Here is a 25,386-nt window from a genome sequence, read left to right on the forward strand (position 1 = left end):
GATGTCAGAGTTAAACCTTAAATTCAGGAGAGGTTTAAATTTCTCCTTTTTCCTATTTAAATATATATTTCTAATTACATAATTCAGTTAGAAAATTACAATATAGAAACATATAACTTACTGAGTAAAAGTTTCCAGTTACTGTATACAGATTATACTGTATACTGTATTATTATTTTTAACAGTTGCATAATATTTAACTTATAAATGTGGATAATTATAATTAAACAATCTGTTATCAAAGGACATATAGATTATTTCCAGTTACTTGCTGCAGTGAATATCCTGGTACTTATTTTTTTACACACTTGCTCAGATAATTTTTAAGTACAAATTCCTGAGGTAGAATTGCAGAATCAAAAGATACTCTCATTTGAGTGTTTCACATTTTATGCAAAGTATTTTGTTTTCTCCAGAAAATTCCTCTATGGAAAAGCCTTCCTCACATTCTTTATCAGTTTATTAGCCAGCAGAGAAATGATGAAAAGCCACCCCTTTTCTTGTAGTTTCATCCTCATTGCTATCCAACATGAGGGATTAAAATCACACCTAAGTGGTGTCTGTTGTGGCTGAATATAATATTGAAAGTAGAGACACTTCTCTCTGATTCCCAACTGTACTCTCTGGATGGCACCTAAAATTTTATTTTTTCAAACTGCAAATCATTTAAATGAGTTTGAAACGGTTTTATTTTTTTTAAATGACATCCTGTGGAATAGAAAGAATATATTTTCTTACAGTGGGTCATAGTCAAAAGTGTGAATATCTCTGATCCTAGAAAGTTTCCCCAGTTACAAGGACAGGCGTGCTCCCAACTCCATCCTTAATGGCTCAATTCTGTGGCTTTCAAGTTAATCCACTCAGTCCTACAGCCTTCACCAAGAAGCTCGTGCTACACTTTGGTGTTAGAGGGGGCATTGTCACAGAGGTTCAGAAAATAACCCATTAGACATTTTATAGAACTCATCACATGTTCAGAACTAAGCTAGTTGTAACATTATGTTTTTCATGTGAAAAATACAAGCAATTCACTGGCTATTTTATTTGTTGCTGGCTAGCTACACTTTCTATTTCTTTTTCCGTGGTGTGAAAATCTTCCTAAAAACCTCACTATTGGGAAAAGAGATGCAGAGATTAGTCCCATCTTCTCCCCCGGAAACTTACTATCGCCCTTTTGGCTTCAAGGTCCTTCCTCAAAAGCAAAGAACTGAGCAAGGGAAAGTGAGGGGAAGGGCTGGGGGAACAGGGAGGTAGAAGGGGTTTTCCCTGGTCTTTTCTAATTCTTTAGTTCCAGAGGCTTAGTTGGTATTTCAACATTTTAGAAATAAAACCTGCTTTTACAATTAATGCAAATATTACTTAGTGATTCATCCTTTCCAAATGATTCTTGGTTTCTTTTGACATTTCATTTTTAAATTGTGAATTAACATTGACATCACCGTAGCGTTACTATTACTTCAGCTCTTCACAGTGAACTTAACTGTCTTGCAAAGGCTCTTTTAAAAGTTCAGATTTTAACTATCACCCAAGTGAGCCTTGGGCTGCTGTTAGGCTTTTAAAACTGTGATCCTTTGGCAAGAATTGGTGTATAAATCATGGGGAGGATATTGAAGGGGAAGATCATGTTTAATTTGGCAGTTTGTCTAGTGCCTGCAATTGACAGATTTTCATTAAGGTTTTAGCTATAATGGTGATCATGCATCAGTTCTAATAAAGTAGGTTTAGTTTGAGTTTTAAAAATTAGAGTGAGGACTGCTTTGTGTTAACTGTATACATTCAGAAGTCTGGAAAACCCATCCACAGGTTTAAATGTATATAATCAGTATAATTAACAAGTCAACAGCCTCATCTCTGTTTTTGAGGACCATAGGCTAATACTGTTTATAAAGATTCAGGAGACCAGTCTAGACTGACAGAAAGCTTAAAGGCAAAGATGGTTTTAATGTTTTTCTTGGAAGTTTGAGCTCCTGTGGTATTCTAAGGATCGGGATTTTGACGTTGATTGTTCTAGCTGGTATTCAGTACTGTATTTAAGTGTAATTTTTTTACTAGTATTCTTCATATAACTGAAAACTATGCCAATGATTCTTTGATATAAATATATACTTATAAATATATGTAAAAATCCAAGTTTACCAAAAAATATTAAGACTTAGGGGATATGTTATTTGAATAGGCATTTGTTTGCTAATTAACATATTCTAAGCTCCACAAGGTTATATTCTTTTCAAAAGTCCATTCCATCAAAATCTGTCATTTTTACAGATGAAGAAACAAAGGCCACAGTGAGTTTAGTTAATATCCAAGATCACACAGCCAACATGATAGAACTCTTGAATTTCAAGTGACTTACCCCCTTTACTGTATCAGGTCAATTTTCCCTTTTTTAACTGCTTGTCTTAATTGGGATTTGTTTAATTGTGGCTATCAGTATATCTTCAATCATTACTTTCTTGTTTTAGTCAAATGTTTCCCTGCAAATCTGCACGAACTTCTGAAGGACTCAGAGCTGCCCTTTTCCCTTTTGTTAAACTTGTACACTGCTCTGTATCCCCCTAGAATGCTCATCAGCTTTCTCACTCTTCCTTACTCACATAGTGCTCCAGCAGGAGAGGATTTCTTTGAAAATCAGATTCTTTTTTGGAGGACTTTGTGCTTATTGGAGGGTTATGTGATATATTCATTAGGGTGAGGGCTAAACTATTTGAACAAAGAGACCTGACAGTGCATTTGGATTAAAGAACAAAGTTTATTTCTTTCTCTCATCACCACCAGCATGAGCAGCCTGGATGGTCAGAGCAGATCTGTCTCATGGCATTGTTCAGGGATCCTCATTCCTTCCCTCTCATTTATCTGCCATCTCCTAGGCTGTTAATCATCATCTTTTTGGTAGAAGCCAGGTCTTCTCCATGTCTGAGTTTATATGGAGGAAGCATGTCAAGGGCGATAAGCCCAGACCTAGAAGTCGTACACAAGAGTTCTGACATTGCACTGGTGAGCATTTGATCAGATGGCCGGCCATCTCTAACTCCATCGAAGTGTCGGGTATGCATTAGGTAAGCAGTCACATTTCCAGCTACAATACTAATACTATGGGAAAGGAGACAGCACATTTGGGTGGATAGCTGACATTCTCATCTTCAGTCCTAAGTACCCATGACTGCTTCATAGACTTTATGAAAAAAAAAAAAAGAAAAATTACCCCAGGAATTAATGTTTACCCTCAGCCTTGTTTTTCTTTAATTTTCTCATTTTTCATGTCACATATCTAAAATTTGATCTAAATAAATTTAAATAAAATTAACTTGTATTTGAATAATAATAATGACATTTCTCAAGAAAGTAAATCTCAAATGATATGTGATTTTAGATACTATTTTTATCTGACCACGTGGTTCCTCCCTTTTATCAGGGAGGGCCTCCGGGTAATAGAAGATTGCTAGGGCCTGCAGTATATTAATGTTTAGCTGGAGTTGATTAAATCTGAGACCTATAGCCTTGATAATAAGGGCTTTTATTTTTGTATTTTTTATTGCACTTTTAATATTACAGAGTTTCTGTACCAGCTGGACAATGGCAGAAACATAGCTTGCTTCTGTGGAACACGCTAGAGCAGCAGTCCCCAACCTTTTTGGCGTCAGGGACCAATTTCGGGACTGGGAATGATTTTGTGATGATTCAAGCACATTACATATATTGTGCACTTTATTTCTATTATTCTTACGTTGTAATATATAATTAAGTAAGTAAGTAAGTATGCAGCTCACCATAATGCAGAATCAGTAGGAGTCCTGAGCTTGTTTTCCCACAACTAAACAATCCCATCTGGGAGTGATGGGAGACTGTGACCCATCAGGAGACAGTGACAGTGATCATCAGGCATTAGATTCTCTTAAGGAGCACACAACTTAGATCCTTTGCATGCACAGTTCACAATAGGGTTTGTGCTCCTATGAGAATCTAATGCTGCTGCTGATCTGACAGGAGGTGGAGCTCAGGCAGTAATGCAAGCGATGGGGAGCAGCTCTGTACATACAGATGCAGCTTGGCTGGCTTGCCTACTGCTCACCTCCTGTTGTGCTGCCTTATCCATGGCCCAGGGTCTGGGGACCCCGTGCACTAGAGGACAGAGCCTGGTACACTATAGGAGTCCTCCCCTTGTGCTATGCAGAGTACTGATCAGTCCCTTTTGAGCTTCTCAACCTTGTAGAAAACTTTGAGACAGTTCTGGGACCATCACAAAGTTTATGAAGGGTTGGAAAACAATATACTTAAGGAACTAAGATTGTGAATCCTTGAAGTTCAGAGGGTGATAAAAAGAAATGGCTTCTAAGAATCACAGTATGTATGATTTTTTTATACAAAGCATAAAGATCATTTGTACCAAACTCAGGGTACTGTGGTGAGCTTAACACGAGGGTATTGAATCATACGTAAGTGGTAATTCCTTGATTATGCAATCTCCTTGCTGTTAGATTTAGATACCAAAGAGGAACTACATCATGTCCTCCTCCTACAGTCTTCAAAAAAGGATTATATTTGGTCTTATTGGTATAATACAATTTATTCCTACATGAATTCCATGGTGATAGAATTTTTAAAGTTTATTATGTTGTTACAGTTTTGTTTTGTTTTGTTTTAATATACAGCTTCAGAATGGCAGAGGATGATCCATATTTGGGAAGGCCTGAACAAGTAAGTGTCATAATCTCACTGGCAATTCTATTTAAATATATTCATATTTCAAAATATACAAAGACAACAGTAAGTTAGCACTAGAAAAATTCTAAAATTAGTATTTTTTTTTAATTTCCGTTTCTCCATCCTTTCATGTGAAGTTGGAGAGGATATGTCATGTAAAATGAGTAACACACCCTGCTTTCATACACATTGTTGCATAAAAATTATATACACTACAGGATAGCTATTGTATTAGCTTTCTAGAGCTACCATAACAGATCACCACAAACCTGATGGCTCAAAACAACAGAATACATTATCTCACAGTTCTGGGGGCTAGAAGTGTGAAATGAAGGTGTTGGCAGGGTTGATTCCTTCTGGAGGCTCTCAGGAAGAATCTGTTCCATGCCTCTCCCCTAGCTTCTGGTTGGTTGCTGGGAATCCTTGGCTTGTAGCTGTGTCGCTCCAATCTCTTCCTCCATCATCACATGCGCTTCTTCCCTGTGTGTCTCTACTGTGTCTCTAAGCCTAAATCTCCTTCTCTTTTTTTCTTATAAAGGCATCATTGGATTTAGGGTGCACCCTTATCCAATATGACTTCATTTTAATTTGCTTATATCTTTGAAGACCCTATTTCCAAATAAAGTCACATTCACAGGTATCGGGGATTAGGACTTAAAGGTGTCTTTTTGGGAGGGAACACAGTTTAACCCACTACAGCCCCTTGGCATATTTAATGTGTACACATGGATGTAGAGAGTGCAATGACAGACCATGGAGATTCAGAAAGGTGAGGCGTGGGAGGGCAGTGGGATGGGGGCAGATGATAAGAAGTTACTTAATGAGTACAATGTATGTTATTTGAGTGATGGATACCCTAAAAACCCTGTTTTGACCACTATACAATCTATGCGTGTAACAAAATTACACTTTTACCCCATCAATTTATACCAAAAAAAAAATTATTTAAAACTGATCTAGTAAGGAGACAGATTGTTGTAGTGAGAAGATCTTTGGACTCAGAATTTGAAGATCTTCATATAAGTACTGACTACTACAGATCAGCTCCTCAGACTTGAAGAATCACTTAGTCCCCATAATCCTCACTTTTCTCACTTGCAATATAGAAATGCTAGCACCACAGTAACAGGGATGAGTCAAAAATATTTGATGAATGTGCTTTGGAAGCATAAAACTGTTCCTATCATTATATTAGTGGTTATGAAAGGATAGCAGTGTCCTTTTTTCTTTTTCTCCTGTATTTTATTTTGAAAAATGTTGGAAAAAATAAATAGAAATGTTGGAATAGTCTAACAAATCTACATTGGTTCTTTTTTTATGGTATCTTAAATAATCTTTTTTTTTTTTAATTATACTTTAAGTTCTAGGGTACATGTGCACAACGTGCAGGTTTGTTACATATGTATACTTGTGCCATGTTGGTGTGCTGCACCCATCAACTCGTCATTGGTTCTTAAAACCAACATTTTTGCTTTTCTCTTTTCTCTCTTTCTTGTGTATATGTATGTGTATATATATATATATATGTATATGTTTATACATAATCATTTGAAAGCAATTTTCAGACTCTGGAGCAATTATAATGGCAATATTAAATTTTTCATGTTAATGATTCCAAGAAGTATTTCAAACATGGAGATTTGTTCATTCATCAGCTATTTATTGAGGCATTACTTTGTGCCAGAACATTGGCTTAGGGGGAAAAGAATAAGTGATACATACACTCTAATTTCAGGAAGCTACTACTGTAATAGGAAGAACACAGACATTGTTTTCATATGGTGATATATGCTCTAGTAGTATTCTGCACAGTGGGGGATAGAAATGTTCAGCAGCATCACTAGGTGCTACCTTGGAGGAAGAGCAGAGTTACGGAGGACTTTCCAAAGGAGGTCTTCGTAAGCTGAGATTTGAAAGATGTAGTTTGCTAGACTAGACAAGGAGAAGGAACACTAGGTGCCAAGATAGCCTGGTCACATTTAAATTTTAGTGGCAATCATTTAAAATAGTGGATTTCCGAAATTGCACATGCAAAGAATCAGCCAGAAAAATAAAACCAGAAGTGGAATACGTTTTAAAGGCTCTGGTATTATTTCTATAAATAAAATAGACATATATAGCGTTTATTACTTTGGGTAATATTCTGATTGATTTAGAAATAATGACCATGCATTGCTTTTTGCATTAAGATGCTCCTTTCTAATTTTATTTTTTAAATGATGATTTAGGATAAATCTAGGAACATTTTCTTTTATTGAAACAAAGACATTTGGCTAATTGTATTATCAAAACCCTTTGTTTTACCTTTCGCTTTTAATATGCTCTCTCTAACAATTAAGGGCGAACTAACCAGCATGAGGATTGTTTCTGCTTGATTTTAAACCATCCTTTCCTGTCTGTACACAGGAAATCTTATCAACAAGAGATGATTCTGTATGCCACAGAAGAGTAAAACCTGCCGAAAACATTCATTTTGAAAGTTTTTCTTATGTGGGCATCTTTGCGATCATCAGTAAAAGGGGTGGGGCATGTTCTGACATTTCCATTTTTGAGGCAAGAGGTCTTGAAGATTTTTTCTTTCTTGGCTTGAGCTTGATGGTTTATATTTCCTAAAGTTTGCATGTCCTTAGTGTTTTAGTGGAGTCTGGAATTTGCTCTCCACCCTGAACTAATAAACAATGCCAGCTGCAGCACAACACAACTACTCTCTTAGTCTGAAGTGGAGAGTATATCTCTCTCCTAAGGTGAGCCCTTTTGCCCACTCACCAGTCATTTAGCCACCACAGGAAAGAGTTTTCCTGCTAGGTTTTCAGTTTGCTCTGAGACTGTTAAAATCCTATATGAAATGAGGCCCATTTTTGCAGAACATGCTTTTTCATTCCTGTATTTCCTTTTCAGTAAACAATGAATAGCATCAGTGAGTTTTTACTCTTACAAGCATTGAAGTGAAGCGCATTCTTTTTTCCTCAATTGAAAATTTGCATCCCTCAAATGGATCTGAAGTGCTCTTTATTTAAATGACATTTGTCTTAACTCTTAATTTAACTAGGCGTACTAAGATCTTCGGTACTGCAGAACTTCCAATTATTTACTACTAAGGACAGGAGACAAGCTGTAATACTGGCTACTAAAAGAAACGAAAAGTGAGTTCAGCACACTTACTAACTAGTCTCATAAAAAGTAAAATATGGCTGGTTTCCATGCTGTCCACAGACATTTCAACCATATAACTTCTTTAGGCTAAAAGAAATAGCAAGCTTAGAAATATGGTTTTAAAATCTGAAATGAACCCGCGGTTACAAATTTTTTTGATAAGTAATGAATAGTAATTTATTAAGATAGAATTTACTGTCTTCAAAATATACTGCATACTCACTCTCTGTTGCTGCCCTAACAAATTACCACATACTTGTGGCTTAAAACAACACAAATTTATACTTCTGAGTCAGGAGCTCAGAAGTCTAGAATCAAGGTGCTGGCAGGGCTGCTTTCCTTCTTGAGGCTCTCATCTCTTTGCCTTTTGAGCTTCTAGTGGCTGCCTACTTTCCTTATGCACCCTCTCATCATATCAGCCTTGTGCTTCCATTGTCACACCTCCTAATATTCAGTTTGATTTCCTGAATCCCTCTCATCAGGCCCACCTGGGCAATTCAAGACACTCTCTTCATCTTAATATCATTACGTTAATGACATATGTAAAATTCCTTTTGTCATATAAGGTAGCACTCGCAGATTCTGAGGATTAGGATGCAGAGATGTTTAGGGGGTCATTATTCAGCTTACCACACCCACTAAATTCCAGTATTTTGTGTTTTGCTAGGAAAGTGAAGGTAAAAGAAATGAGTGAGCTCAGTGCTTGGTTTTCTACTCCTTGTACTGTCAGTTATATTTTCAGTTATTCTGTAAATAGTCCCAGAGGTGCTCTCTGTCATTCTTTCAGGCCTTGACATTGGATAGCTAGATGAGGGGTATATTTACCACCATAGATGAAATACTGATTTCTAGGATTATATTCAGTTGTTTAGACTTCTAAGAGAGTACAAGCTTCAAATCATTCATTCAGCAACTATTTAAGTATCTGTTCTGTGATAAACATGTGCTTGGCCCTGAAGATATACCAGTAAGCAAGCTAGACCAGGTCCCCGCCTCTGGGGACTTTATAGCCGAGTTATGCTTCTCAAATCCCTTTGTTACTTAAACGTTGTCCAACCTATATAAAGTTTTGTACACATGAGAACTTACCTAGGTCTCATGAAGATCTTTTGAAATCCTGATTTAAAATATTTTCAGATTTTTGTTTTTGGCTTTAGTTTCATTCCTATTATAAAGTTTTAGGTGTCCCAACTTCAAATTTTTCATATAATGTAGGAAAAATAATGATTGAAACATTTAAATGTTCTTCTTTACAGATGTTTCATTTGGATCCTTCTTTGACTCATACAATATTTAATCCAGAAGTATTTCAACCACAGATGGCACTGCCAACAGGTAAGAAAACGCATCCCTGTTACTCTGTTGTTCTGCTTTCAGTCTTAGTAAAATGTGGGATTTGTTAATAGTGTCTCCTAGAAATTCAGTTGTATACCTAGAAAGGAAATGGTGATTTGTTTTAAAAACCAATCTTTTAATATACTTTCTTGAAATATATTAGCGCAAAAATATTTCATCTCAATTACCCCTTGTATGGTTTACTGCATTTCATATCTGCTAGAACTACTCAGAAGGAATTTCTTTACTCAATATAAGGATTTTCTTTATTATCTCTGTATTCCTTTTAAGTCCTTTCTCCCAGATTCACACGAGGCAGTCTCCACTCTTCATTTCTGTTTCAAACATTTAAGAGAGCCTGTTGTGTGCTACCAGTGTGCCAGTCACTGGAGAATCAAAGTGTACAGAAATTGTAAAAATCATCTCAGTAGAAAAATCATCTTTATAAAAGCTTATAACTTTGCACTCTGACAAGTTGGATAAAACTCATAATCCTTCCTTCTAACATGACTGTTTTAATTGTTCCCATCGGCAACTGTTTAATTTCATAAGAGTAATGAAAAACAACAACAACAACTCATTTTGCCTCTTTCTTTAAAAAAAGTGATTTATTTGTATGTAAGCTTGGTGTGATGGTTCTTTTTATGTTCTATTTCTCTCCTCACTTCACCCGTCACCAGTGGGACTTAACAGATGTTCAAAAGCAGTGTGAGTGAATTATGGAGGTTATGTGTAAAAGAGAGTTTGGTAATCACTGAAGTGGGCATCAGCTCTTTTATTTACCAGGGACTTGCTTGTCTTCATTGGGATATTTTATCCAATTTGTATTATTCTCATTTAAAATTATCATGGTTACTACAGTATTTACTTTTCATTTGCTTTAGATCAGAAAACTTTTTCTGCGTTTATATCTTTAGTATTTCTAGGAGTTCATGGGAGGGAAAAAAGTAGATCTACTATTCAGAGGTTTTTCTCTCTTTACCCCCTACAAAACATTATTTTTAGACTGCCATGTCTGCGATCTTGTGAAGTGCTTTCCAATTTGAGCTCTAGGTCAGCTTCCTGTGAACCAGTAAATGTGTTGGTAGTGTGTGTGTTTCTTGTGAACTTTTTAATTCTAGAGTTCAAAGTATTTTTCTTAGTTTTAATATATTATTGAAAATATAAGATCTTGGTTCTGTCCACAGGAAATACACACATTTCCTCTTAATGTCTTGTGAATACCAAACAGTATCCTGAGGCAGATGTTTTCTTAATTTTTTTCTTCAGATTTATGGGCATGAAAATAAGATTATCAAAATAACCATCTCAGTAAATATTCTGTGGTCACAGCTTTGTGTTGTAGAAATTGTTTTGCCATAATATTAGAAAAACTATTCAAATTACACCTAAAAATCTAATTTGTTAGTTGTTATTACCCCATCATTTTTATCTATATGTTTTTCCCTCTTCATTGCAGTGTCATAGTACAATTTTTATAGTCCAAGATATATAGGGTGTTGTATTCAAATTTTTGAAGAGGTAGAGAGGTTGATTATCTAAACCAATATTAACTTGTAACTCTAAAATGGATTATTTTAGTCTACTAGATTTTTTGAAATCTAAAACCTTTAGTAGATCTAGTACTTGTTGAAGACTATGGGATGCGACATAAATCTTAGGTCTAAAGTTAAATTTCTCTGCACAGTGGAATGTCCCTTTCATGGCACAGAAATGTGGCCAAAAGAATGTTGGCCTTAAAACAACAAATATATGCATATCAAATCTAATTTTCTAGTTGATTTAACTTTTAATGTGTTTCCTGAAAGAGAAAAAATGGCTCTATTTTACATGAATTTTCACATAGTTAAAGGAAATTAAATCCTACAGGAAAAATAATGGCAGATTTGCAGGTGTTTTTAGCAGAGTTAAAAAGTGGGAGACTTGAAGTTTAATGTAAACATGCTTCCAACTCCTCTGTATTTTTCATGACATCCAAATGTTGCTGTCTTAGAGGACTATCTTGATATGTTCTTTCACCATTGTAATAGGGAATATTTTTATAAGTGTTACATTGTCATACAGGCTGTATCTTAGTGTGAAAATATTTCTATTTCTAATCAATTTTATTTCCTTATCCAAAATTAAATTCTAGCCATTTGGGGGGAATTTTTAAATTATGCTTATATTTCTAAAAGTAATTTAAAACGTCCGGGGTGAATTTCATACAGACAAAAGATGGTAATTTAATACATTGACCAGTGACTGCCCCCTTTTTTTTCTTGTGTATGCTTCATTTCAGATGCAGTCATTTTTCAACTGGCTTCCTTGTAAATTTCTTGAATAATAACAGGAAGTAATTATACCCTTGTTTTTTCCAGTTCTCTAGCCTTATCCTGATTTATCATAATATTGAAAAGATAAAAATAAGTTCTCTGGACGGGTGAGGTGGCTCATGCCTATAATCCCAGCACTTTGGGAGGCCAAGGCAGGTGGATCATGAGGTCAGGAGTTCAAGACCAGCCTGGCCAAGATGGTGAAACCCTGTCTCTACTAAAAAAATACAAAAATTAGCTGGGCATGGTGGTGGGCGCCTGTAATTCCAGCTACTCGGGAGGCTGAGGCAGAGAATTGCTTGAACCCTGAGGCAGAGATTGCAGTGAGCCGAGATTGTGCCATGGCACTCCAGCCTGGGTGACAGAGTGAGAATCTTTCTCAAAAAATAAATAAATAAATAAATAAATAAATAAATAAATAAATAAATAAAAATAAATTCTTTTATGTTGTAGTTTATTTTTAATTTCAACCTGAAGATTTATCTCCTCACACATTTATCTAAAATAAGAGGTCTTGAGCTTCTTCTGAAAGAAAATGAAGATTAAAATGGACATACAAGCATTCTCCTAAAATATTTTTAGCACTAAACATCTCAATATACATTCAGATAAATGAGAACCGCCATATCCCTTTATTTACTGCAGAGCTATGGGTTATACTATTGACATAAAAATCAACTGGGAAGCTTAAGGACTTTTTCATATTGAACAATTTGTACTTATGTTATCAGAGATTCTGATTTTCCTTTGAATTTTCGAGTCAGATACCATTAGGGTATGGATTAAGCCTCTAGTTTTCTTTGTGTTTATACAATAATTAATTTGCGTGCACCTATCTTCAATTAAATAATTTTCAGTATTTTATAAAATGCCTGAGCTGTTTTAGAACATAGTTTATATGACAGCACAATATTCAAAATTGCATATAAACATCAAAAGTTATGGATTAATATGAAAATTTTACCATGTCTGATACACCAAATTACACTGGGAGTGTTGGGGAGGAAAGGGGAAACAAACTAACCAGTTAAGGAATGAAGATACTTTCCCTTTAAGTAAAAAAAACAGAAAACCTAGTGTAAGGAAAAAGAGGTAGCCTGAAATCATTATCTGTCTATCATACATATATATGCAGGTTGCTAGATCAGTATCTTTTAATTTTACATTAAGCCCACTGTCTTTGAGGAATGAAAGTCAGTGTCTAATGATGTGAAGGCCAAAGAAAATATCATAGTGCCCAGAAGTGGTTGCTGCTTTTAGTTGGTATTTGTCATTTTAAAATGCTTTGTTAGGAGACAAGATTATGAAGGCTGTTGACATCAATTCTTTCCAGCCATATGCCTTTTATTGGGTTAGGAAATGTGCCATCACCATTCAACAAACATTTATTTATTGTGGTTCGCTAAACTTTTAAAAGTATTATTAAAATAAGGGTTAATTTAATATTTCAAACAAGGAAGAGAAATTATATCCTTGTGGAATTTTAACCAAAAATTCATTTGAAATTTCTACATAAAAACATAATTTTAGTTTTTGACTTGCTTTACATTTATACCAAATTTGAGAAGCCTCACAGTTTCTTTTGGTTTCTGTTTGTTGTTTTTGTTTTTAGCAGATGGCCCATATCTTCAAATATTAGAGCAACCTAAACAGGTAAGATTAAAGGGGTGGGACTTTAAATGTTAGATTCCAGTGTCTAATATTGAGATCATAAGCACTGAAGAATAGTAAATAAATTCTATGAAGGAAGTAGCTTATCTGAAATATCAACAACCTGACAAATTATGTAACAGCTTTATTTATTCACTTTACATTTCTCTTAGTCATTGTTCACACTGTCCTGAGCCTCAGTACATAGTTATGTAAAACTGCAGTTAATTACAGTATTATAATTACAGTTAATTACAGTATTCTGCTGTCTGTACTAGCTTAACTTACCAGCCACTCCCAGGAAAGGCAGAGGTGATTTGCATTTATTTTCATTTATGAAGAAATACGTATGCATACAGTTCACATGTACTGAGTGACATCCCTCTATTATCCTTGCACATGTAGTACCTCTTAGCCTTCCTCCTTCCTTTGGTAGCCCCAGACTTTTCTGTGCTGCCTTTGGAACATGTAACCTAACATACTAAAAGTACCAGTGGGAAGTAAAATGTTAGAATGAACTATTGGATTCTCTTCCCTCTGGTGTTAGCTTTAGACTCAGCCTCTTTGGAGTCAGGAAAGGAACATTTTATCAGGCTCTTCCCCTTACCACTAGAGTCTGTAGAGGATAGCTCAGAACTGAATCCAAGGCCTCCTCACTGTATCCAAGTCTGTGGATATTTATAGGAAGTTGGATGGGACCAATGCTGTGAAAGAGAAAGAAAGGCAATCCTTAATGTCTGCATATAGGAGGTTTCAATTATTAGGGAATGGAAGTGATGGTATAGTTCCCCACAGAATGAGGACAGTCGGTAAATCTTTGGATGGATGAACTAATCACAGTTTTGTGTGATGGAGGATATGGATACCTGTCCTCTTGCAGCTATATTACCCAATACATTTTCTAAGTATTCTTTTCATTAGCTCAGGTGAGTGAAACACTTTTGCATTTTGTAACATTTAACACATGCTAACTAGGTCACAAGCTTAAATAAAGCATCCACTGCATTGTGGTTTCCAGAATTGTGACATTATGTATGTATTATATTTGGTCAGCATTTGATATAAATGTCTTAATGATTACTGAACAGGCTGTCCTTGTAAGGTTGAAATTAGATGAAAGTTTTTGCTGCCATATGAAACTTTGGGGCATGTTTCTAGTTCTTGCAGGTGTCACATCCTGACTCCACAGGCTGCCAGTAAAACTCCATTGCTTTACCTCCATGTTCAACTCTTTTTAGCAGTTATTTCTCACAGAAGATCATCAATTCCCAGTGGAATTTTATCCCTTAAAATTCTATGGGATTTTTGGCATCCTGGAAAATTTCCCAGCTTTTAAGATGTAGGTAGTCTATGAAATCAACTAAATGTATTTGTCTGCATATGCCAAAGTATTTTCTCCAATATCATTTTCATAAGCATAGCACTACAATAAGAATTTTTAAATGTAATTCCTTATTATGGATCCAACTGTCATAAGGAAAAATTGGCATTTATGATTTACCTGAAGGGTTAATGTAGTTCCAAAATTCAAAATTTAATTCATATAAAAGCTTATGTGAGTAAAACAATGTGTTTACCAAAGTGATGCTATTTTGATGTCTGAATTCAGTGAAAGTAAGAAGGTTGAATTCAAGTCAGACTTTCTGACTGAATGGATGTAGCCTTGCCTTTGAGGTTGATGACTCATTTTAAGCAAATGGAGTTACTGAGATGAGTGAATGTGGATTAAAGGCAAAACTTTAATCTCAGAAATTTAGAATCAGAAATGCATGCAGACAATGCATTTGACAACATCTTCCTGAAAAAAGTTATAAAATTTCATCCTCATGTTAAAAACTTCTGAGGATTGGGAGGCCGAGACGGGCGGATCACGAGGTCAGGAGATCGAGACCATCCTGGCTAACACGGTGAAACCCCGTCTCTACTAAAAATACAAAAACTAGCCGGGCGAAGTGGCGGGCGCCTGTAGTCCCAGCTACTCGGGAGGCTGAGGCAGGAGAATGGCGTAAACTCGGGAGGCGGAGCTTGCAGTGAGCTGAGATCTGGCCACTGCACTCCAGTCCGGGCGACAGAGCGAGACTCCGCCTCAAAAAAAAAAAAAAAAAAAAAAAAAAAAAAAAAACTTCTGAGGATTTAGATACTTTTATGCAACCATCAAAAATGTCTATTACGTATTTATAGTCTATTTGACACCACTTCCAGTAAGATATAAACACATACGTGTCTATATTTTTCCAACTGCCCCAAAGGAATTTTGTGATTAAAGATAATGAATTGTGTGTGTGTGTATTTCGTTTTTTTGGTTTTTTTTTTTAAGTTAGAAAAAGGTTCTTTTTTCTTTGGGACCTCTTAGCCACAGATTTTCCCCAGCTCTGACGGAGATGAGTCATAGCATAGACTACTAATTTTTAGAACATCCAGTTCTGTTGCATATTAATCAGTGTTAATTAACTAATACTGTTCAAAAACTCAAACTGTGTTTAAGTTGATTAGCAGTCAAGTAAACCTCTATTCTTATGGTTAGCTAATTCTGGAGGCTATTACACATGTGTTGTTTTTTTCATGGTTTTAGAAACTTCGTTTAATTATTTAAAAAACCAACAGTGTTTGCTTACAAAAGGCATAGGGCTGAAATTGTAAATTACTTTAACATTTGAATTGTGTGAGAATCAAAACAAAGGAATTACCTCTGAAACTTCATCTCCAAAGGCTTCACTTGTGTTTAGATCTGGAATCTCCCAAGGAGTTGTTTTAGGTCTCACTGTGATGAGTTGATCATACACTTTAGACCTATGTGTGCACTGAGGAAATTTCCCAGACTAGGGAATTTACTTTAGGCCTTACTTCTCTGGTAAATGTGTTTGAGGTCTGATCTTTGGAAATCAGGAAGTTTTTGGAGAATATAGGAACAGTTCCAAATGCTTCCCAGAGATTTAAATCAGTTCAAGGCACCTGGACTGCTCAGAAACGGCAAGACCATACTTGGCATAATGAAATGTAGTACAGTCTAAGTAGTGCACACATTTTACATTGGTTCATGAGCTCAAAGCTGTCAAAATCTGCATGCTTGCTGGGGTTCTACAATTTAATGAGTAAGGGAGCGAACCCCCACCAGCAGCTAGTGGGTGTGATGAGCTGATGGCCAGATGATCTAGTGCTGTATATGCAGAGTTGGTCCCACAGTAGAAACAAAAGGTGAGAATGTTCCTTAAAAAATCTTAACGTATTTTCTTTTCACCAAAAAGTGAATCTGTAAAAAGAAAATCATCTGCTTAAGCGACTATGTGGTTATAAACTGCTAACGCTACCACAAATTGATTGACATCATTATAAAGTTGAATCAGGAAATACAGTGAAACCTCCCTTAATATGATGATGAGGTCATAATTATCCTTGTTTTATTCTTTGTATACAAATGTGAATAATTAAGTTAGCTTTATAAATCATAAGAAGTTATAACTGGAGTAGACCTTAAAGATGGTCTGGTATAATCTTCCCTTTTGTATAAATGAAAAAACATGGCACTTCTTAGGTGTTTTGTCAGCCCACAGTAGTTTATATAGTGAAGGCTTCCAGCTAACTCTTCATTAATTAACTACATCTATGAAATTTCTGGGTTAGATAGTATTTAAGGGAACTATCTAGTTTTGGAATCATTCTGGTAGGTTAATATTCAATCTTGAGCTTGACCATATCAATAACCATAAAAACAAAAATCTTATCCTCTGAAATGCTGAGAGAAGCTCAACAGATGCAGGGTCTAGCATAGGGTATGTTCTACAACGCTGAAACAATATATCTAAACAAACATTTCTGTAGTCCCTGCTGAACCAGCTGTAATCAGAGTAGATAAAAGAATGTCTTTAAGTAAGAGTTAAGGAAGCATAGCTTTTATTAATATGGTAAAGTTCAGAGCTTGGCAGCAGCAATTTAAGACAAGGAAGCTCTGACTGGAACAAGCTGTAACATGTTGAGTCTAAAGCCTAAACTCTTCAGCAGATTACTCTCCATACATGCATAGCATGAGAGGTCCCACGGACTTAGGAACCTGGCTTTTTAGTCATATCTTAGTGTACAAATATCAATACCATTTTTCATAGTAAGATTATGGGAAAAGTGATTCTCATTTACAGAGCCCTCTTTCACAGTTTCATGTTTTTCTTCTCTCATTTAGTAGACATAAGATTTAAAACTTTGTACGTATCTTTGTTGCTGAAATGTTTAATAAGTATTTCTCAAATTTAATTGGGTTAACGTTCACCTTTGCAGAGAGGATTTCGTTTCCGTTATGTTTGTGAAGGCCCATCCCATGGTGGACTACCTGGTGCCTCTAGCGAAAAGAACAAGAAGTCTTACCCTCAGGTCAAAGTAAGTTTGTGGTAGCTCTCCTTCTGTTTGAATTCTGGAAAATTTGATTTCCTGGGATTTCCAAGGAATTGCTTTAAATGAGTACAGGTTGCCTTTGCCTCTAAGCTGAAGTGTTCACATGATTATTAAAATTTTTAAATAGACATTTGTCTCCTAGGAATAGAAGTGACAGATATTAAAACTTTGTTAACATTTCAATTCAATAGAAATGTCTTCAACATTAGCTAACAAACTTACTATTTCTTGATCATCTTAAAGGTTTTTAAAAATTGTATACTTCCTAAAACTTTAGTAAGTCTGAAAGAAATGGTTAATTTTAACTCTTTGGAGATTTAGTGAAAAACCAAACAGGTGACTGAGTGTACAGATTATATAGTATATTATTTAAGATTGTGAATTTGGATCCAGACTTTGTTATTAGCTGTGTGGCTTTGAATAGGTTTAACCAATACTTCTAAACTTCAGTCTCCTAATGTGTAAAATGCAGAAATATTAATAGTATATACTTCATAAGGTCTTTTAGAGATTAAATGAGAAAATGTGTACATGTTCCATAGAGAACCTGAAAGTACCCCAGGGCCTTGGCCTGAGCAGATGTTTGGCCCTCTTGGAATGACATGCTGTGTGACATGCTGGTGGTATGTTTGGTCATACCTTTTACCATGTTCAGGCTTTTTGTTTGTTTATTTGAGAATATTTTTCTCTAAGTTAATATGAGACTTTCAATTTCATAATATGCTACTATGTTTCATAGACTGATGATAAACATAGACTGATAATCATTCTGCAGATAAACCCAGTCAACAACTGTAATTTAGTCTTTCGTAAAAGTTATTATTTGGTCAGTAATTCAAGGCTTGGACAAAACAGTTCTCACTATGTGTGTGTGCCCCTCAGGATATAACATACTTTTGGCCTCAGTCTTTTCGTTGGTTTGTTTTGTAAGTAGATGAAACTCAGTAGAGCAGGCCTTCAGCAAAGTTGTGGTGTAAAGAAATCTGGCCAGGCTCGGTGACTCATGCCTGTAATCCCAGGACTTTGGAGGCTGAGGCTAGCAGATCACAAGGTCAGGAGTTTGAGACCAGCCTGGCCAATATGGGAAACCCCATCTCTACTAAAAATACAAAAATTAGCTGGGCATGGTGGTGCACACCTGTAGTCCCAGCTAGTCAGGAGACTGAGGCACAAGAATCGCTTGAACCCGAGAGGCAGAGGTTGCAGTGAGCCGAGATCATGCCACTGGACTCCATCCTGGGCGACAGAGTGAGACTGTGTCTCAAAAAAAAAAAAAAAAAAAAAAAAAAGAAAAAAAAGAATTCTGTCTTTGGTTTTGCCAGCCTTGCATTTTGTTTCTTCCTTTTCCTCTTATCCATTTTCTAGGCCCAGGCCTGTTAAATATCTTGTCCTTTTTCCCAAACAAAAGACAAAATGTTGTGATGTCATTCTTTACCTTTCAAGTGAAACTCACCCATATTATTTAGTATGGATACTACTAGTCATATTTGCATTTTAAATCTCTTAGCTCTAATTGTGGAATGAAAGATGTTTTTTCTATTAAAGGTAATTAGGCAGGTAAATATGATGGCTTAAGTCCACAGAAGCAGACCACGGTCTTATGGCCTCACATCTTTAGAACCTTGATGAGGAATGAGGAGCAGCAATAAAGAACTAATTTGCACTTATTAAACACCAGAGACTTGCCAAGTCCTTTGTATAATATTATCTCTTTTAATCTCATAAAAATCTCAGTAGGTAAAAAGTGTAATGCCTGTGAACCCAAACAGACTCAGAGAGTGGAATTACAATAACTGGCCTTTCTCACAAGACTAGTGGTTCTATATCCTGCAGCAGGCTATTGCTCACTGAACCTCTCAGATAGAATGTGTGCATTTGGGGTACTAGGGGCAGGGAGATAAGGGACAAATTATGGGAGGACAATGGTGTAAAAAGGCATGGAGAATGATAACTCTTGAAAACAAGGGAGAGAGAGGCTCAGTGGTCAATGGGTACTCAGGTATTGGGGAGCCAGGCCCAGCACTTACCTTTTTAACAAGTGTCTGTGTGTCATATGTATAAATATCGTGTGTTTATGTATGTGTATATTTGTGAGAAGGAGATTGAAAGACACATTATCAACATTGACACTAACTATAATGACTGAAGAATTAACTTTAAGCGAAAAACTGGGAGTTTTTTCTGACTGGCTTGGCACGAAAAATATAAATTATGGTATTTTGTTTACTTCTGTTGCTCTAGTATTTTGTGACTAAGTAACAGTTCTTGATACTAACAAACACATGGCATTAACTGTCTTATAAATTTATTGGCTAAGAAAAACTTTATACATCCGTTTATTCCCAGTCTTCATACATCTTTCTCATGTAGAGGTTTCATCTACTCAAAAACATATTGCTGCCTCAGTCACAAAATAATTTACAAATGCAACAACTTAACGGGCATTAGATGTTCTTGTAGAATGAAAGTTTCTATATCAAGGAGTTTAGTACTGGGAAATACAGATATGTAAACAACTAATAATAAAGCAGGTTCAACTGCAGTCACATTATTTCACCAAATCATGTATTTTTTATTCACTAATTCAATATTCATTTATTAAGCATTTGATCAACTTGAAAGAAGAGGAGTAACTTAGAGGTTAGAGAATATGACTATATAAGCTGTCATTGTTCCCTTAGCTTGTCATTGTTCGCTGAAAATTGAAGTGGTTCTGCTGTTCCTAACAGTTAAAGGAAGTAATTTTATTTATCCAAGAAATTCTTAATTGGAAGGATGGGGAGGAGAGAAAGAAAGAGACAACAGCCAGGTATTTTTTTTTTCCAGAGCTCTTCTCCAAATATCCCTTTTAATAGTTGTTTCTGCTCAGGATGACCTTTAAGTTTACAAAGGAGTTTTAAAACCCCTTTCCCTCTAATATTTAAGCAGAGGAAAAAATTGTTCTTCATGCATCTTTCTTATCAGGAAGACCTTTAAAATTGTACGTGTCTTTTCTGTGGTACTTTACAAAGCTTGGTGAGAGACTGTAAGGGAAACAGTGAGATGGATACATCTGAAGTTTCTCAAACTTGGCATTATTGACATTTGGGGTTTGGAAATTCTGTGTTGTGGGAGGCTGTCTGACACATTATAAAATATTTAGCAGCATCCCTGACCTTGACTCACTAGATGCTAGTAGGATTCCTATAATCGTGATATCCAAAAAGTCTCCACATTGACAAATGTCCCCTGGGGGGCAAAATCACCCCTGTTTGAGAACCACTGATGTGGATGCAACAAGGAATCAACCGTAACCTTACCCATTTGCATGCTTTTCTACTATAAAGTTGTCTCGCATAGATTACGTAGAAGTGTCCAAGTATCTTACTTTATAAATGTGCTTTTCTTGATTATTAGTAGATATTTCTTATTTTCAAGATGATGATCATGGTGTCTGTATAATTACTCTTAGAATATCAGAGTTAGTGTACTTGGATACTAAGGAGAAAGACAGAAAAGAGAAAATATATATCTTCAACATTTTATATTCTATGATAACCCTAAAAGCTAATGGGGGAGTTCTGTTGACTGTTATAAACTATTACAGAAGAGAAAGTGAAAGTGGAGAGTTAGGTCCACTGTGTGTGAACAATGGGAGGGTCTATGGAATGATGCTTTCAGGTGGGCAGAGGCCTCATGGAGGGTGGCCCCACACTCACCCCCAGAATTTAGAAGCCATTCCCACAGGAACTTCAGAGGGAGAGCATTTACATTTAGAGGAAAGAAATGATACTTCGGAGCCTTACATTTGCCACATATTCATTAAGTGCATTTGTTCAGGCTTAAAAGTAAAATGCTATGGGCTGTGCATTTCCTTGGCTACAGCCTCTCTCCCTCCAACCTCACGCCCTGTCTTCCTCTCATGCCTTTGTGAGAGTGCTGCCACTCTGTGGTGCCTGGAGAGGAACCTGGAAACGCTGATAGTTCGGTGTATACCTGGTCATATGGAGACAGCAGGAAAGAGTCAGGGGCCAACTTGAAAGCTTTGGGGGCTGGCTGTGGTTTGCAGGCTGTAGGCACTAAACTATATAGAACATGTAAAAATATAGCCTGTATGGGTTACTCTCTTACCTATTGTCCAAATTTGATGCCGCACGTTAAATCATTTTAAAACCAACTCTAGAAGTCTACTCAAATCCTGCATTTTCTACTGGAATTGTGTCCCATGCATAAAACCCTATTTCGCATAGGTGTAAGCTAGGCTTACAGACCCTCTTACCATGTTGAGATTATTTCTAGAACTCAGGCTACTGAACCATCTGGTGCTCTGCCTGTGTCTTTCACATAGCTAAGAGGAAAATTTCCATTTAGCTTTCTAATATCTTGCTGTGCAAGTCTTCATGTTCTTTAAAAAAAAAAAAAATTAAATTACAAATTATTTCAAGCATATAGAAAGTTTAAAATTGACGTAACAGACACTATGTACTACAACATAAATTTAATAGGTATTAGCATCTTACCTTATTTGCTTTTGATAGCTGTCTCTGTCTCTGTCTCTCTCTCTCCTCTCTCTCTCTCAAATAAAATAGTTATAGCTAAAACCCCACTTAGCCATCACTTTGTCCTCCTTTCTTCTCCTTAGGTAAACTGCTGCTCTCAACTTCCATTCCCCAAGATGTTTTTATACTTTTACTACATAAGAATGCATCTATAAATACTGGCATTTTCAAGAAAATTAATTTTTACTAACTTCAACCCAAATTTGCCATTGTATAGGATGGTTCCTTTTCAGGGCAAACATGGGTTAAAACTGGACTCCATTGAAGATTAACTGATACTCACTTTGATCCTATTGATTCCTCTTTGCTGTCTAGATAAAAATGTATTTGTCATAATGTAGAATTTGCACTGACTCTTATAGCAAAAAATAATATTCAGAGAAAAATCTAGGGGAAGTAAGTATGCAGACTAACTCTTATATCTTGTCCTTTCATAAGAAAAATTTCCCATCATTAAACATTTAATAATCTATTATACTGCCTATAAAATTTCCCTTTAAAGTTTTTTCCATTCTAATTTCATCACGGAGCTCCTAATGGGAGAGGCTGGCAGAAAAGCACAGGAACCTTCCTCTAGGCCAAGCTTGTCCCTGCCTGTTTTTGACTCAGCAAGGAGTGCCAGGGAAGGCTCACTTCCCTATTTTTCCCGAAAGCCACGCATGAACTTTTAAAAATCAAACTGCGTTCCCTTTCACAGAGGTGGATGACAAGAGAAGCAGCCCCATGGGACTTCAGAAACTCTCGCCAGTCCTCCTCTAGAATGACCAGAAACCACCCCTTCCCATCCTAACTAATGTGACACATCCTTCTGTGTGGTCCACTCTATGCAAAAACAGAAATTGATAAGCATGACTTTGATTTTAAAGTACAAATAGCTTACCAGTTAGTATTCTTAGTTTCTCTTTGGTTGTAAATATCAAATGCAAGGGACTTGAAACCCAACTGATAGAAGCGTAACTATTTTTAATCAAACATTTTTTGAAAGCTGGTTCTCACATATGTTGTCTTTCCTGAGTGTTTTATGTTGAGTTTAAGACGTACTGAAATGTTTAGGTCAACAACAGCTTTTTGTTGTCCTCTTCCACTACTGATTTAAAAAAAAAAAAAAAAAAAAAAAAAAAAGGCTCCACTCTTCTTGCCTTTCCTTAAAAATGCTAAATGTTAAGTTTCTGTCGGGGTCAAATGGAGACTACCCGATCTGCCGTGGCATTTGAGGATATCACATATCCTTGCATAATCTCCCTTTCCTTTGTATAGACTTGTCTGATTCAGGAGGTTTGGACCTATTTGGAGTACTAATTTAAAATAATTTAATCTGACTCAATTACTTAAAACAACAGGGGAGAAAATCACCAATAATCAGCTAGATGTGCATATAGAACCTAGTTCATAGCATTTATTAGGGTTTCCATTGAACCCCTATGCTGTTCACTGCACAAGTATGTTAATTAGGGAAAATAACCATATCCTCTATGTACATTATACCCTGTGCTTTGTAAACCATGAGGAAAGCTGCTTATCGAACAGAAAGGCTTTGTAACTTGGGGTCTATGGATCCCTGTTGGTGGTTTCAGAGGCTTTTTAGATTCCTGAATTTATATGCAGACTTACACATGTATGTACGTGCATTTTTTCTTGGGAGATGAGTATAACTTTTTATCATATTTTCAAAGGGAAAGACTTAAACATGGTTAAGAATCATGCTATAGCTTGTATTAACACTTTAGCTTTTTGATAGCAGCTATCTTTTTAAATGATCTATATAGTATCTTTTAAGATTTTTTCTTTTTTATTCTTGCATTTTTAATCCATTTTAAATGAAGTGAAATGCTTTATGTTGCTCAACACATAGCCCAGAAAGCCTCCCTTCAGTTTTCCAGTAGGTGGAAAAAAGATGAAACTGAATCGATGGCCAAAAGAGTTGAATAGGCTTCACTGCTTTTTCTTTCTTGCTCTTCCATACATTTGCAGATTAAGCATGAAGCTCACCATTAGTGATTGAAGCCAAAAGAGAGGAGGCAATTCACTGAACAAATATTGATTGAGCACTGTGTGTCAGGTACTGCTCTAGACAAGCAGACAAAACTCCCTCCCATATGTAATCACAATGGAGACTTGTAGGTAATTTTTGTTGCAAGTAGTTCAGAAGTTTTGTATTTTGTCCTAAAACAAAATATTACTTTGTAAAATATTTTTTTTAAATAGCCCTCTAAATCCACTGTATATATTCAAAGTCACCATTATAAAATGGAGAAAGCTACTCATTAGAGAAGACTTATAGCACAGATAATAGCTGGGAAGCTTAACCCTTAGAAATTATTAGGAGAAATATACGCTTCTTGAATTGAAGAATTGTCTGAATTACAAATTTTGTTTTGTCAGTTCTGGCTTGGTGACCTTCCTCTATTGGCCATTCCCATTTTTCTGCCCTCCACTCTTGCCTGACACAGGATTGTTTCTGGGACCACTGTTCAATCCGAAACAAATCTCTGGTGGCTCCTTTTAAACCCAGTGGTCTCAGGGTAAAGATTATATAGTGGGGCGACTCTAGGCATTCTATTCTGGAGTCTTGGCCTCATAAAGTCACATACTGGCAGTTCGCCTTGATAAGGTAAGGTGAACACACAGAAGCACTAAGATCTCCATGTGTGTTCCACTGCCTCCTCCACAGGTGAGTTGTTTTTCAACCCATCTGCAGGTCCAGAGGTGAAGCTGGAAGCTACCCTGCAGTCTTGGTCTTTTCTCCCCACCCTCCGGGTGGATTCCAAATAAGAAGCCTCCAGCCTACCTTCACCTCCCTGGGGTCTCATGGACATGGGCTGGAAAGTGCATGCCGACTTTTACAGACAATGCTTTTGCCTTTAGGTCCCCTTCCACCCAACAGAATGATTGTAAGAATGGCTTGCTGTGCTTACTTACATCATCTCATTTAATCATCACAATAATCCACTGACATAGGTTCTGTGATCCTCATTTTATAAATGAGGAAATTGAAGCCTAGAGAAATTAAGAAGCTTAACTTGGGTCCCACAGGCTTTTAGAGATGGAGCCCAAGATTTCAGTTCATGTCATATGGTTTAAGGGCCTACACTCTTAACCATCATGGACTACGATTCATTATCATAATATTAAGGATCTGTCTCTACTTTGCAGGAATCTTTTAAATCTATGGTTGACAGTCTTGGGTGGGCCTCAGAATCGTCCAAAAATGTTTCAACCACAGAGACACCTGGGACCCACTGCACAATTGCTAAATCACAGTGCATCATCTAACCAATCTTGGATTCTACAATAATTCTATGACAGTTTCT

General features: G+C 36.2%; 1 protein-coding gene across 7 annotated transcripts in view; it reads left to right on the plus strand.

Annotated features, from left to right (window-relative positions):
* Nucleotides 1-25,386, plus strand: part of NFKB1 (nuclear factor kappa B subunit 1) — a 124,623-nt gene that overhangs the window by 19,885 nt on the left and 79,352 nt on the right. For 3 of the 7 annotated variants that reach the window (XM_010363320.2, XM_010363319.2, XM_030914961.1), the window contains 4 exons: nt 4,650-4,695; nt 9,111-9,189; nt 13,117-13,157; nt 17,424-17,522. In XM_010363320.2, coding sequence (XP_010361622.1) covers nt 4,657-4,695; nt 9,111-9,189; nt 13,117-13,157; nt 17,424-17,522 — 258 coding nt within the window. In that variant the 5' untranslated portion in view covers nt 4,650-4,656. Of the gene's footprint in view, nt 1-2,980; nt 3,057-4,649; nt 4,696-7,750; nt 7,845-9,110; nt 9,190-13,116; nt 13,158-17,423; nt 17,523-25,386 lie in introns of those variants that run through there. The other 4 variants (XM_030914936.1, XM_030914950.1, XM_030914953.1 and 1 more) reach the window with 4 other exon arrangements.

The sequence above is a fragment of the Rhinopithecus roxellana genome, chromosome 2, assembly GCF_007565055.1.
Source record: "Rhinopithecus roxellana isolate Shanxi Qingling chromosome 2, ASM756505v1, whole genome shotgun sequence".
NCBI classification, from domain to species: Eukaryota; Metazoa; Chordata; class Mammalia; order Primates; family Cercopithecidae; genus Rhinopithecus; species Rhinopithecus roxellana.